The following is a 14152-nucleotide window of genomic DNA, read 5'->3' on the forward strand; positions in this document are numbered from 1 at the left end:
CCCACAGGTTTTTAAGTCAATGTTATGCAAGCTGTTCTCAGGCGATATATTTCTCCCTGTAATAAAGCACCTTTTTCATATGTACGGAGTAGGCAAAGGCTGGGATAAGGTTCTCTGCGAATTCCTACTTTTGTTGAAATAATATAACCCTTATTATTAGTGCAGTAAAAATTTTAGTATTGACATTTACTTTGCACTGTATATTTTTACACAAACACTTAGACAAAATTATGAAACATCCTCCTGCTAAATTGCAGGAGATAAGAACTTTCTACTGTTTATTCTGGCTGCCTCATTAATCAGCTGTGCTATCTACTCTAAAGGAACGTGCATTCAGCGGCCTTAAAGACAGGTTACTTATAGCTTGCTAACTAAAACTGAAAACCCTATTTTCTTAATTAGAGAGGAGTGGGACATCTTTGGTTTACACACTACAACCTTTTGCAACTTTGAAGGATTTCCAAACTGCAGAATATTTCTAGGCCAGCTGGCTTGAGTTGCCCTTTTCTTCCCCACACACTAGGCTATGTTTATAATAAAGCAATGTTTTTATATGCCTACCAGTGATAGTAAAGATGGCTTTTGGATAAAAGTATTAAACTGGGTGCAAGACTTGGGGAAAACACCAATCGCACTGTTCTCGTTTCAGTAGGTGCAACCTGTAACTAGCTGGGTCTAAGTAATAAAGTTATCAGTGCGGTTACAGTACATACCGATGCTGCTGTAAGTTTATCAGAAAGATAGGTTCGTTTAAAAAAAAAAAATCTTGTTGCATTTTATCAGATGGTATTTTTCTCTATTTAAAAGTCTCGTATCATCAGCCTTCGCTTGTGAGCCTGTGACGCTAAGCTTATTGAAGCAGAATATCCATCATGGGAGAACACAGCAGGAAACAAGGGGAAGAGACTCACAGAAACGAGGCACGCCCGTCAGGACACGGAAGATTTTATTCACCCACATATTAACTCCCTGCTCTGTGACATCTGGCTGGAGGAGTGCCACGGTGTCCAGCTGGCCAAGAAGTGGTAAACCATCTCCGCGGCTGTGGCGGAGGGAAAACTGTGTCCTGCCTCCAGCAGCCTGCTTATCTTCACCAGTAATTATACATGCCAGAACTCCCAGGATGCCACGTGTAATTACCAGCTCAGTCTGAGCGCAGCCTAAAGGGACCGAGCTGTACTTGGTGAAAGCAAGACAGAAAAATAGACTTCCACTGGATCTTGACTTTCAGGGCATTTGGGGCCTGCATGTCACCGCATAACAGGAGATGTAATTTGATTTGGATACTCTCAGGGCCATTTTATAATGATGGCATATTGATGTTTAGTTAGAAAAAGCTTTCATTTAATTTTCACATTCATTTGAAGCCATTATTTGTTCATTAACTTAATATGTGGTAAATGAACAGGATCACTGGTTTTGTGTGCCAATTATAAAATGAGCCTCCTTGTTTATTTGCAAACATGGAGGCAAAGAAAATCATTTTCTGAAAATATGGCGCAAAGAGTGTCTCCTTTGAAAAGCTCTGACTCTGACTGCTTATCTTAATGGATTGAAGTCAAAACTGAAACATAAATTTTGCGCAATCTTAATAGTATGCAGTTAACTTTTATACCTATAAACACTGTATTTTAATTAGTTTTTTTCTCTCTGCAACTTGATTTCAAATGTGCTGGCTTTTGTATATTCTTTAAATAAAAACTACTGTGAACAGACACAGCTCAGACCAAGACAAACAGTAGAAAAATGCTCCAGAGGAAACACTAATGTTCTGCCTTTTCAACAGCTCATAAATTCATCTTCCTCTTATCACATGAATCAAACATATTGGGGCTTGCATTTACATCTCTCCTTGGTAAGAGTGTTTTTAGCTAAAGGAGATACATTATGCAGTGGAAGAAAAACAACAATTTTTCTTACTCAGGAAGCGATAACCATATATGTTTGTCTCAGTGGTGCTGGTCTAGCAAGGTTAAACCAAGGAGGATATAGAAAGGGTGTCAAAGCCCCTCGATTTGGTAAGAAAAATGCATCTTAAGTCTTTTCATCATGTGTATGAATTGATAACATATCTTAATTTGCATTTATTTATTAAAAAACTTCCTAGACTCATGAAGGAGACAATATATTAATTGTAATTGTATATTGGTAAACGGAACATGTTTGGTGATGTGTGATTAAAAGAGAATTGGGATTTCCCAAACTTCTAATCCGTCTTCAGGTGTTACTTGTAGTTTTTTAAATGAGTCTTATTTCTATGGCACTCTATTGGTATTTTAACCACTGCCTTCCTTAACCTGCCCTAAAGTTGCAGAGGTACAAGCTCAACGCTGGCCTGAGAGCAGAATGGATGAAGGGAATAAATCCTCATTATTTGTCACCTAATAATAACTTGTTTCTCTGCCATGTATTTCTTTTCTGTGTATCTATCGGAAGGCACATTAACAGCCTGAAGCAAAGAATTGCTTTTAAAATGACTTTTCTTCCAACAAGTCCCAGAAGACTTGACTTAAGGGAATTAGGAAGAAGTGGAAATAGTTTCATTTGTGTTGTAGAGCCACCTTAAAGTTTATGCAGTATTCATGCATTCTTCTTTACTGTTCTCTTTAAGGTGCTTAAAAGGCCTTGTTATATGAATCAGTTTTTCTGACAGCTTTGCTGAGAAACATAACACATCAGTGTTTGGTCACTGAGGTAAAAGCACCACAGCCTTCCCGTTATTTAGCCCGTTCTGCCGCTCACTCGGGCCACACAAGTCCCAGTTGGATTCCCCCGGCTACCTGTGAAAAATTAAATCACCCACTGCCTTTTTGTAAAACACTTCTCCGCCGGCTTGGACAGCAGCCTCCAACATTTTTCTGCCTTTTTGTGGCTGTAGCGTTTCAGACAAACAAAACAACCGCGGTCGAAAAGACCAGACAAGTCAAATACACGGAGTGATGTTCCTCCCTCTCCTAATTGTCTGTTGTCTCTGGGGTGTGTTATCTAGAGGGAAGCAGAGATGAGATGTAGTCGGGGCGGCTGTTTGTACTTGCCACTGTGTGGGATGTGAATGATAGCTAGAGGCCTGAATGATATCATTAGCGAACTACTGGTTTGGCTAACACACTCTAGTCCATCTGAGTGGAGAGCAGGAGATGAAGCGAGATATAAGATAGGGAGGGAAGGACTGTGGGAGGACAGTTTTTATCCCTCTCTGTGTTTGGATACTTGCTGTTGTGTCTTATCAAAGACCACCAGTGTTGACAGAGAGTAGCTCTGTGCAGAAGCCTTGCTGACAGGCCAATCCACTTGATGCGTCCATGTAGGAGAGAGGCGGGTATCCTGAACAATCTCTGCAGATAAATCACTCTGAGTGGAAGAAAATCACACTAAGAAAACAGTCAGCATAGGATGTTCAGCTGTCATTTTTACTGCAATGGGGATTGAAGTAAAATTGGAGTCAGAACTGCAACATTTTTAAAACCTAGTTAAAAGAAAGTTGACTGCAAATCAGTTAAACTCATTTTCTAGCAAAAATATTGCAGAAGTATTTGTAACAACGAGGATGTTTCACTTTGACAAACAAAATGCACAAAAAAAGGAAAACAAACATTTGAAAGTTACACAGTCATCAGTTCAGTCCCTTTGATCCGACAATCCTAATTAAAATCCGTTACAAACAGTGTCAGGTGTAACCTAATTATTAAATTAGATATGTCCCTGTGTAAATTCATTTAAGTTTAGGTCCAGATGTTCTGTGAAAGCCTCTGAGTTTTTTTTTCTTCAGAATATTATTGAATACCAAGACCAAGGGTTGTGTTTTATTCACAAGGATGAAGTTGTGAATAAAACAGTACCCTAAGCTTTGAACATACACATCTATCACTGTGAAAATGAAATATCATACAACTAGCCAAGAAATAGCCATCCACACAATCTGACCAGCCGGGCAAGGAGAGCGTTAATCAGAGAAGCAGATCTAAAGGCCCATCGTATCTCAGGAGGAGTGAGCCGGTCAGAGTTGATGGGAATATGAATGGAGCTACATATATTGCGCGCCTGGAAGAAAACTAAATGATTTGAGCTGAGCAGTGTCAGTGACCCTAAACATAAAGCTAGAGCTACAAAAGAATGGTTTCAATGAAACTCCAGACCTGAATCAAACAGACGCAGAACTGGAACATTGACGTTCACAGAGACTCGCCATCTGATCCGACTGAGCTTAAGCTATTTTGTGAAAACGAATGGGGAAAACTAACAGTAGTTCTCCAGCAAAATGTAGTTCTACAACATACTGAATTAAGGTCATGGATGCTTTTCAGATTTTTTTTCAAATATGAAACCATAAATTTCTTTCTTTCAACCTTACAATTTTGTTCTATGTCTTGTTAGTTTGTGATGTGACATCCTAAAAAAATACACTGAAGGTTACTGTAACATAAAAAAATGTACATGCGGAATGAGTACCTCTGCAAGCCGCTTTAGATCTGTATTTTGTTGCATTGTGGTGATAATTTATCCTGGCAATGCTAACACAGCTGCATGGTTGCTTCTGTTTGTAGTGACTCATGGCCTCTTTGTAAACAGATATACCTCCTTCCCCGTCGATGGCAGGTGATCTTTGTTCTCTGACTCACAGTGGAGCACAGTGTCGGGTGATGGCAGATTTTCTCACATTAAACAGATGTTGTCAGTCACTGCTGTCAGGCATGTAACACTGATTTTTAATTTTTAAAGGGCTCTGATGGGATTGTTCAAATAGGTTTGAGTTACGACTTTAGAGCTGCTGTCAGAGCAAAACAGGACGATTAAAAACCGCGCAGTGTTGCAGCAACCGAGTGGAGGCAAAAAAATATCCTAGAATGTGAAAAATGAGATGCAAGGGGGAGAGAGTGTTGTGAGGTTAGACGTGATAATTATGCAGGGATGACAGGGGGGTGGGGGGAGGATAAGGGGAGGGGGGGAGCGCGACATGAAGATGAGTGTGGCTGGCTCCCATCTGTGCCCACTTTGTGCCATCTTTCCGCAGACCGCTCTGGTCACTTAGCAGAAACCCGCAGCAGGCAGGTCTTAACCCATTCCCGGGCAACGGAAACTCAAGCTTTCTTGCTTGACCTACAGGTTGAAATGAAATAAAATTAGAGCTGTATAGTATATTGAATCATAGCATCAAAGTGTGTAATGCTGCAATCCCAACTGATTCAATATTTGGTGGGCTATTATACTTACAGTGCCAGGCATTAATGTTCTGCATGCCAATAAGAGCTTGGCTAACTGGGTGGACTTTTGCTGCACTCCATGCCAATGTCTGATAAGAGTTGTTTATTTAGAGATACCGTGTTACTTTATGTAACCCTAAACTTTATGCCCTAATCATGTTTATCACATTAAAAAACTAATAATGTACCTCTTGATTTTATTTATTTATTTTTTTACATTTTGGAAACGAACAAACTCAGACATTTAACATGATGTCACAGAATCTAGAAAGTAGCGGGCTGGAACATGAAGCTCAGCGACAAAAAGTGCTCTTGTAACAACAGCTCCCACTCTCCATCTGTGGCTGTTAGACAGAAACTGTCTGCGAGTCGACGCGAGTGGGAAATTCTCTGTCAGATCCGTTTCTGACTGACAAGGAGCTCGGCGACTGTTCTGCCTCCGTCACATCTGCATGCAGACACGTGGGCACGTTAACAGACATGAAGTTGGCAGAGTTACCTTTAAGTGAGTGAGATCAAGCCTCACTGCCAGCTTGTGTTTACTCTCTTTAAGTAGCACCAAGAGAGACAAACAAGCTCTGCTGGTCTCAGGAGTGCTGTCCTGATCCAGTATTTAAAAAAAAAGTTTTGTTGGTCCAGCTAAAGTGTTGAGATGGTGGGGATAGTAATAATTTATGTATATTGGCTGTTGAGACTGGGCCAATGAGTTATACTTTTTACGTCCTGCTGTAAAACAAAATCTAAAGTAACTGTCTTCTATAAATTAAAATAGCTACATTATGTTGAGACAGAAGATTATGAGGAAGTTTCTTTCTTCAAAAACAATTTCCGGCAATGACGCAAATTGAGCCACTACATATGTGACCTGACTACTGGCCATCTGGTGGAAGATGTTCACCAAAGCTGGCAGACGTCTGCCTAGTGACACTTGTGATGGTACAAAGGTAACTTGCAAGTCCAAGAAGCTTGGTGCAGCTATAACAATGCAAAGGAAAACAGAGCATCATATTGATATTTTTTAACAACTACAAAATGATTAACATTTTAGTGTTAATCATTGATGTTCATTGTTCATATGATGTCTGTCGTGCAGCTGGCATTACAAAAACAGCAGCCTTTGTGTGCTTTTGAGAACAAGTGAGGGTGACTGAAAACTTTGACCAATTAGAGTCTTACTATATAAACACATATGGCTGCATAAGTTTTAGGCTCTTGCATACCTTGGTGACAGACTAAGGAGTTAGTTCAATGACTTAAATCAGATGTTGGAGGTAAAAACGGTTTAAATCTTCAGTCCACTGGCCTCCAAGCACTAAAGTTTCCCATTACCCAGATACCAAGCTTGAGTCTTCAAGAATTATTAAAAATTTCCAGTATCTGTGCAGATCTAATATCTAAAGACAGTGTTCCAAAGTCTGGAACCTGCCACAGAAAAAGGGAACTTTTCTGTGTTTAAGAAAACTTAAATTATCTCGGGATTTAAGTTTAAACCTCAGAATGGACAATAATAGCAGTAATTTTGGAGAAAAAGTACACTTTCAACGGAAAGATATTGGATAATAAAATAATACACACTTCCCTCCTTTTGTATCTTCAGATTCTTCCAGAGAAATGTCGCTACATAGTGGGCAGTGTCCTGTGCGAGGGTGAAGAGAAACCGGATGAGGAGCTGCTGAAGCTTTACGAGAAGTTTGGCTTCAAGGTGTTTTCTCTGCCAGAAGTGAGCCATGCTGTGACCACCACCTTCCCTTGTACTACCAGCCTGTCCCACGTGCTGGCTGCTCACAGGGTTTATCGGGAACTCGATTCCTACATTGAGGTAAGGTCACACCGAATGTGGCGCAGAATAATTTATATTTATTCCATTTATTGCAATGTAGAAATCTACTTTTAGCATTGAAATATAGGTGGAAGTACGCAAGTGATGAGTTTTGCTACTCATGATCCTTTTTCACAAAAACAAAATGTTTTAAAAAGGTGTGGTTGGATACAATATTACTTCTCTTTTCCACCGTTTATCTATTTTTAGTCCTTCACCTCTAAGGTGTTTAATTCATCACTTGAGCAAATTAGCTCTTTAAAGCAGATTAAGAATGGATGAAGTGGAGGAGAGTCAGGGTACAACTGAGTCCTCTGGCCCATGCGCTGGGCTGCATGTCCTCGGGACAGACTTGAAAAAGCTATTGACATTTATTTATGACATTTCACACATGGATTCATTTAAGGGGCATGCTGTCGATGTATATTGCTCCTCATTTGTATACGTTCATGTGTCTGTGAATGTTCCCAACATGTCCATCTGTTAACTGGAGGTTAAAGTACCATTTAGACAAATATCTTAAATCCTATATTTATCATAATGTGTGAATTTTTTTTTCCTGAGTCTGACCAACTACCTCCTTGCAGTCCATTTTACTGGCAGAAAGACGTGTGCCTGAGTGCTTTTACTTTCTAGTTTACTAAGGCTCTAATATTTCAGCAGCCTTGTACAGTTCTTTGAATTGCCCACACAAAGCCACAAAGGGCTGTTAATAGCTACTGAAACAAGTCCTTCATCTGTTGTGTGTTGCTGAGAATAGTCCAAGGATGTAGCCAGTGACATTGTGGATCAGATGTAGCCACCTCTACCAGCATAACTAATCCATGTGAAAGTGCTGCTGTTCTTAATAGCTGCAGCATTTTTTTCTGCAAAGACCCTGTCTTTCATCTTGAGCTCATCCAAGTGTCCTCTGAAGTTACCAGAACTTCACAGCACTCTGATTTCTAGTCATTTCTATTATGTAATTCATATTTGGCTTCATAAACTTTATGGTTTCCCGGAACCATAAAGTTCCGGGGAACCATAAAACACAGCTAACCATTAGCTGTGTTTTCTAGTTTTGTGGAAGAAACAGAGCAACAACTTAAAGTAGCATTTTGATCTCGAGCTCAGAACTGTCATTTTTATCCCACCAAATTAGCTTTACAAGGCTCTCCTGAGTTTGGCACTTGTTCTAAAAGTGTATGTTTTTAAGTAATTTCCTACTTCGATTTACTTCAACCTTTGTTTTTTAGCTAGTATAAATCGTTGTTCATTTTATTCCCTTTTTAATATTTCTGTTACATTGGTAATTTTTGTTTAAGTAGCATTTCAAAATAAGCGTCAGTTTCCCATAAAACTGTGACTAATTCATAGTTTCATATTAATGACAAACTATTTAAAGCAGCTTTAAACCACAAATCTGTTGAAAACATGAATTAACACACAAAAACAATTGTAACAGAGTGACAAAAGAAAAAAAAGATTTCTCAGTGTTAGAGTACTGTGACTGGCTAACCATTAGCCATTAGCTGTGTTAAAACTAGTTGATTTGCTCTCGTGCAGGTTTGACATTTATGGCACTTTGGACTTTCTGTTGTGGCTTTTAATAACATAGACAAAAAACTTATAAAGGACCAACAGAATTAAATATTGATATAATAAGAAATAGCAGTTATATTCATTGTTTTATGAAATAATTGCACCACATTTCTAAAACAGAAGGACTCCAAAAGTAATGTTCATCTAAAATCTATTTTTCTTATTGGGTAAAAACTGTCATTTTTGTTTCACCATTTTCCACAGTTATCAAAAAATGTGTCCATCTTTTTCTTGCAAAGGTTTTTTATTTTATTTTGAAGCATAACAATAAAAGTAAAATTGTGGTTCCTGTAGTAGATATTGATAAAAATATTTTTTTCTTCAAAATTTATTTACGGTGAACTGAGGGTAAAATTGATTTTTGGTTTAGAAATGTTGAAGGACACTGGAACTTAATAATTTTGCACTGTGACTATTTATGTATATATTTACCTTAATAAAATGGTCAGAAGATCATTGCCTTTTTCAGAGATTCCTATTATTTACACCAATCTTTGTTCTCCAATGACGCGCCCTTTGTGAAGGGCTCTGATATTTGATGTTTTGCTGGTTTAACATTAAAAGCCCCCGTCGTACCATTGATTGGGGCGCTGACTGATGGCTTTATAACTATGCATATTTGCAGATCTTTAGATCCTGAGCAAACTCTCCTGTTTTTGTTTGGCTCTGTCTGTTTATCCACATCTTTAAGGCTCTGTGGAAAACAGACAGCTTTAGAGGACCAGGTCAAAGTCGAATGACATGGAGCTTCCCTTAGTGTCAAATTTCTGCAGTGTTTCTTTATCGGCTGTAGTGGTGGTACATAATGACTATCATCTTGGATCTTTTCTAGCATACACCTCTGTACTATAATGACATCTTAGAAAAAAACACATTTTCACCTTTTTTCTGCTCTGTTCTGCTATGCTAAGGAAGCACCTGGTTCTTCATTTGACCTGCCCCGATGGTTTGAATGGGTTTGACAACTGTACTGTCAATGGACTAATAACACATTAACATTAAGGCAGAACTGAGGAGTGACAAGTTTGTTATGCAGACCAGCTATAGAAGAAGGTCAATAAATAGTGGAGAGTGTGGGAGTGCCTTGGTTTAGTTCAGCTGGAATATGATCACATGCACTACATTTGATTACTTGAATAGATTTGTAGTGTGACAAGCTTTAAAAAGGGGGTAACAGTTTTATGAGATGGGTGCAGTCAAGTTTACTGCTTTTATATTCCTGTTAGTGCTTCATATCAGATATTTTTGTTTACTGGTTGAAAGCTTAACTTTGAAGATCAGGACTGGAAATGTTATGTGGTCTCTAGCGTAAAATTAAATTTAATACTGCACACCTTATTTCTATTTTTATTGTTACTTATTCTTATTGTCCCTACTGCTGTTAGCGAAGTATAGTAAATGTTTTATTGTAAATAATGAAATCTGTCAGTTGTGCATAAGATATATTTTTCAAGATTCTTAGAAAGGTGTGACTAATCACTAAGTTTCTTTATTCTTGGTTTATTTTTAGTTTTAGTACATTTTCAACTAGAAAATTTTATATTTTTGTGTTTTTGTCTTTACCAAACTGCTTAAAGACTAAACCTGTAGTCTTTAGTCCTGACAAATTGTTTGCTTATGTTTTGAGGTCATGATTGAAGCAACATGAACATGTGGTGGTGACAGAAGAAAACATAAAAACTGAGGCAGATGAAGTGTCAAAGCTGATAAAATGTTCCGGGGAAGCCATGTTTGATCCTCAAGAAAGCACATTTGATCATCCAAAGTATCCGTGCTTACAATTGCTGTGGTGTTATTTCAGGAGCTGGCTAAGACAAAACTGGAATCGTCCCCCTGAGCAGAAACAAGATGAGAGGTTGATTCAGATAGTAATCCACTTATCTGAATCGAGCTCAAGGCATCATGGAGGCCCCTTTTCTTTCATTTCCTTTCATTCTGTGTCTTATCCTAATTTCATTTTCCTCACAGGGTTCTACAATTAAAATATTTCTGTATATTTTTAAATGGTATTTATGGCATCTTGGTGTGATTATTGTAGGCCACACTGGAGTTTTTACATCGGCTTTGCCTAGCACATCATATTGTATTTTGTAAAATAATCACCCTAAATTTAAGTTTTAAGACCCTTTGAAGTTATATGCTGCAAAGATTTCTTTCAGTGCTGCGAAACATAAATCATTTTCAAAAAGGTACAGAGCCAGCATTTACGTCTTGGCATCTGTTTATGCAGAAATGACATATTTTCCTTCAGAAGGTTTCCTCGTTATTTGCAGCGGAAACTTTAAAGGGCATGTATTATCATCATTATAACTTCTCCTTTTCTGCTGTGTTCTGACTCACAGTCGAAGCAGAAAGTTGCCCAAAATGTGATGGTGTTCCAGTTAGAATTGTGAAGAGAATGAAGTCAGGAAAAGAGTTGTCTGAGAGTTGGGGACCTAACCAACCCAGCCACCCTACCCAGACATTGAAAAGTGATCTGTCATGTCCATAGTCCATCTGTTCTCTCACAGTGGTAAATGATTGCTTGTAACAAAATTTGTAATTTAAAATACTTAAACGCATTTAGATTGGCATTGTTTGTCTAGTTGCACAACCATGAACAGAGCAAGTTCCTCACCCGTGAGTCACTGGAATTATCTCCCTTTATATTATCAATTTGGTTGTGCAAGCCTCACTTTTCTCAAGGTCTATTATTTAGTCATGAGACTTTTAACCCCACTAACGTTGCAGCTGTAAGACGTCTCAGCGTCTGCCATTCCACTGAAACTCTGAGGCTGTCTGCAGTTAGTTTTGCCTCAATAACATGTTGTTTGGTACAAGAAAATTTCTTCAAACCAATGTTTAACATGTGATGGATTGAAGAGAAGTTGAATTACTGATATTGCAGCAGATTGCAGCTGCAGTCAGAAGTTTTCTTCATTTTGCTCAGACACGGTGGTGGCTGATGGTTAGAAATATATTTTTTTCCAACGTTAAACATTAAGATTGTTTTTAATGGGTGCAGATGAATTTCACCACTTCAGTCATTTTCTTTCATTATTATCAGATTAAATGCCAAGTCATCCATTTAACTAATTCTAGTTAAAGGTTAGTTTTAGTAGTTAGGTTTTTTTTTTTTTGTCAAGAAAACAATTTATTTTCCCCATTGATGTTCAGTGAGATTACAGATACTATGTCACCATATATAAGGGAAATGCATTTTTGGTTTCAAAGGGATGACTTATTTTAAGGATGATTACTGGTCCCCCAACAAACGACAAAGACCCAGACATTATCATCAATCAACAAAATCCTCCCAAGCCGAACTTGAAAACTGGACGTTGTGCTGCTAACACTTAGCTTTTGTTAACAACTCAGGCGGAAATGAGAGCACTGCGCAGAGCAAGTACTAATCCGGCAGGAAAATGGTGCGTTAAATAATAAAGTACAATGTAAGGAAGGTTTGAGGCAGATACATTTTTCTCGAGGAATTTTAATAATCGAGGTACTCGAATCACTCGAGGAATTGTTTCAGCTCTGTAGAAACACCTCCTGCAGAGCTTTTTATATTATTTTATTTGAAAAAATAACAGAAAATTTGTTTTTAGTTGTCAACACCAATTATTATGTCATGCAGTGGTGTGATTAGGGATTGGCCAAAGGAGTCGTGCTGATTCCAGGTGCATCGACCATGTAAACAAGAACTGAGGTGGCTTTTGCTGTGTTCTGAGTAGCTCATTGGGTGAATAGAAATGTGTCTGTTTTGTCTCGGCAGCCCATCTTTCCTGCAGCATTGTTAATAAATTTCTCAAAAGCATGGGGGAATTTTTATTTGTTTGCCCTTCAATGCTCTTTTGTTGAAGATTGTAAGAAATGAATATCTGAATCTGCCTGTTTTTCAGAGAAAACTAGAAAACAAGAAGCAATTTCTGAATGTTGGGCTACATACATTTGACCTCCATGTTTGTTAGGAAATGTCTTCTAGACCTTTGGTTCCACAGTGCTTATCATTATCAATGTTTTCATTAGTTACTTGTTTCAGAAATGTTGTCATTCACTTATTTATGAAGGTAATTTATATCTTTCTCTTCGCTGCAATTGTAGACCCAAGCTTCCACTTACTTCTAAGATCTTAGAGAAGGTGGTGGTCAAAAAAAAAGTATTAATCCTTTTCTTTCATCACAATTAGATTACTATAATCTACTAAAATAAATATTTTAGCAAATCCGCTCTGAAACTGTTGCAAATTGTTCAAAATGCTCCTGCGACACTCCTGACAAAATTCTCCACGACTCCAAACTTACTTCATTGGCTTCCAATTTATTTTAGAGGACAATTTATGATTCATCTACTGACTTGAAGAGCTCTTCAAAAACACACACCAGTTGTAGCAGACAGTTTCTGCACCCATATGTCCTTGGTAGGTCCCTGAGGTTCTAATCGGTCTGCTGATGGCACCCCAAACAAAGGTGAAAACAAAATCAGACCCCAGACTCTGGAACTTTCTCTCTGTCATAGCTGAGATTGGTCGTCTCCATGGTCTCTTTTGAGAGAGAAAACCTCTTAGCCATATTTGTGATGATCGGACAAAAAAGAAAAAAAATCCTTTTTACTGGTTTTTCTCCCCAATAACAGGTCTGATTGTTGTGAGGGCACTCTTTACTGGAGCTTTACTCTTTACTGGAGCTTTCTAAGAAAGTGCTTTGGAGGAGTTTTTTAAGGGGGCGTCTGCAGATCTTCCCTTGTCACCCACATCTATAAAAATTAGTCCTTCTCTGGCCTGCTGTCCAGTGGCTAAAGTAAATACTTCCTCATGTCATGTGATACTTGCACCACAGGAAACCTGAAAGTAATAGGTCATCAGATAAATGTTCTTACACACTCATTAAAATCAACTCAGAAAAGCAATGCACGAATAAACAAGGATTCAGAAGTGATTATCAGTTATGGAGTTGTTGATAATTGTGGCACCAGAGCTATTATTACGGGATTTTCCCCCCGCTCAATAAATGTACTCAAATTAAAAGTAGGTTTTCATTGTCAATCTATTAGTTTGAGTCAATACAAGATGAATTTATTTTGAGGTTTTTCTTTTTTTTCTTTCTTTCTTCCTTCCTTCCTCTCTTTTCTTTTTTTAAATATTTTTACCAAAGGTTTTACTAATAGTACATTTAAAATTATTCCTATTGGGGATTGTAGTTATTGCTGAGTTCTATCCTTCTGACTTGGATAGCATAGCATAATTCTGTATGTAAATGCGCTCTGCTTTTGGAAATATTCCTCCCCCCACCCCCTTTTTTTTTGATTAGAAGATATTTCAGACATCTGAAGTAGAGAAAGTTGGAAATAAATTATTGTCAACATGTACAGCACAGTTTTCCATCTGAATCCAAGTAAGAAAAATGCTCAACTGTACTGTCTGTTGATAAGCACAGCTTACTACACTATGTAGACGTCTTAATGATTAAAAAGAAAGTTGTCAGCATTTGGCATCGACTATTTGCCCTGGAAGTGCTTTGCATAAAGTTTCTGAGTTTGTTGCATAAAGAGAAACAGTGTTCTTAACAGTTTT

The 14152-nt window shown here is 38.0% G+C and overlaps 1 protein-coding gene across 1 annotated transcript in view; it reads left to right on the plus strand.

Annotated features, from left to right (window-relative positions):
- tex264a (testis expressed 264, ER-phagy receptor a) overlaps positions 1-14152 on the plus strand; it is a 67424-nt gene that overhangs the window by 5447 nt on the left and 47825 nt on the right. Inside the window, exon 2 of the mRNA XM_055027410.1 lies at positions 6799-7020. Within this exon, the coding sequence (XP_054883385.1) occupies positions 6799-7020 (222 nt within the window). The remainder of the gene's footprint in view (positions 1-6798; positions 7021-14152) is intronic.

The sequence above is a fragment of the Poeciliopsis prolifica genome, unplaced genomic scaffold (assembly GCF_027474105.1).
Source record: "Poeciliopsis prolifica strain line A6 unplaced genomic scaffold, Auburn_PproV2 SCAFFOLD003, whole genome shotgun sequence".
In the NCBI taxonomy this organism is placed as follows: Eukaryota; Metazoa; Chordata; class Actinopteri; order Cyprinodontiformes; family Poeciliidae; genus Poeciliopsis; species Poeciliopsis prolifica.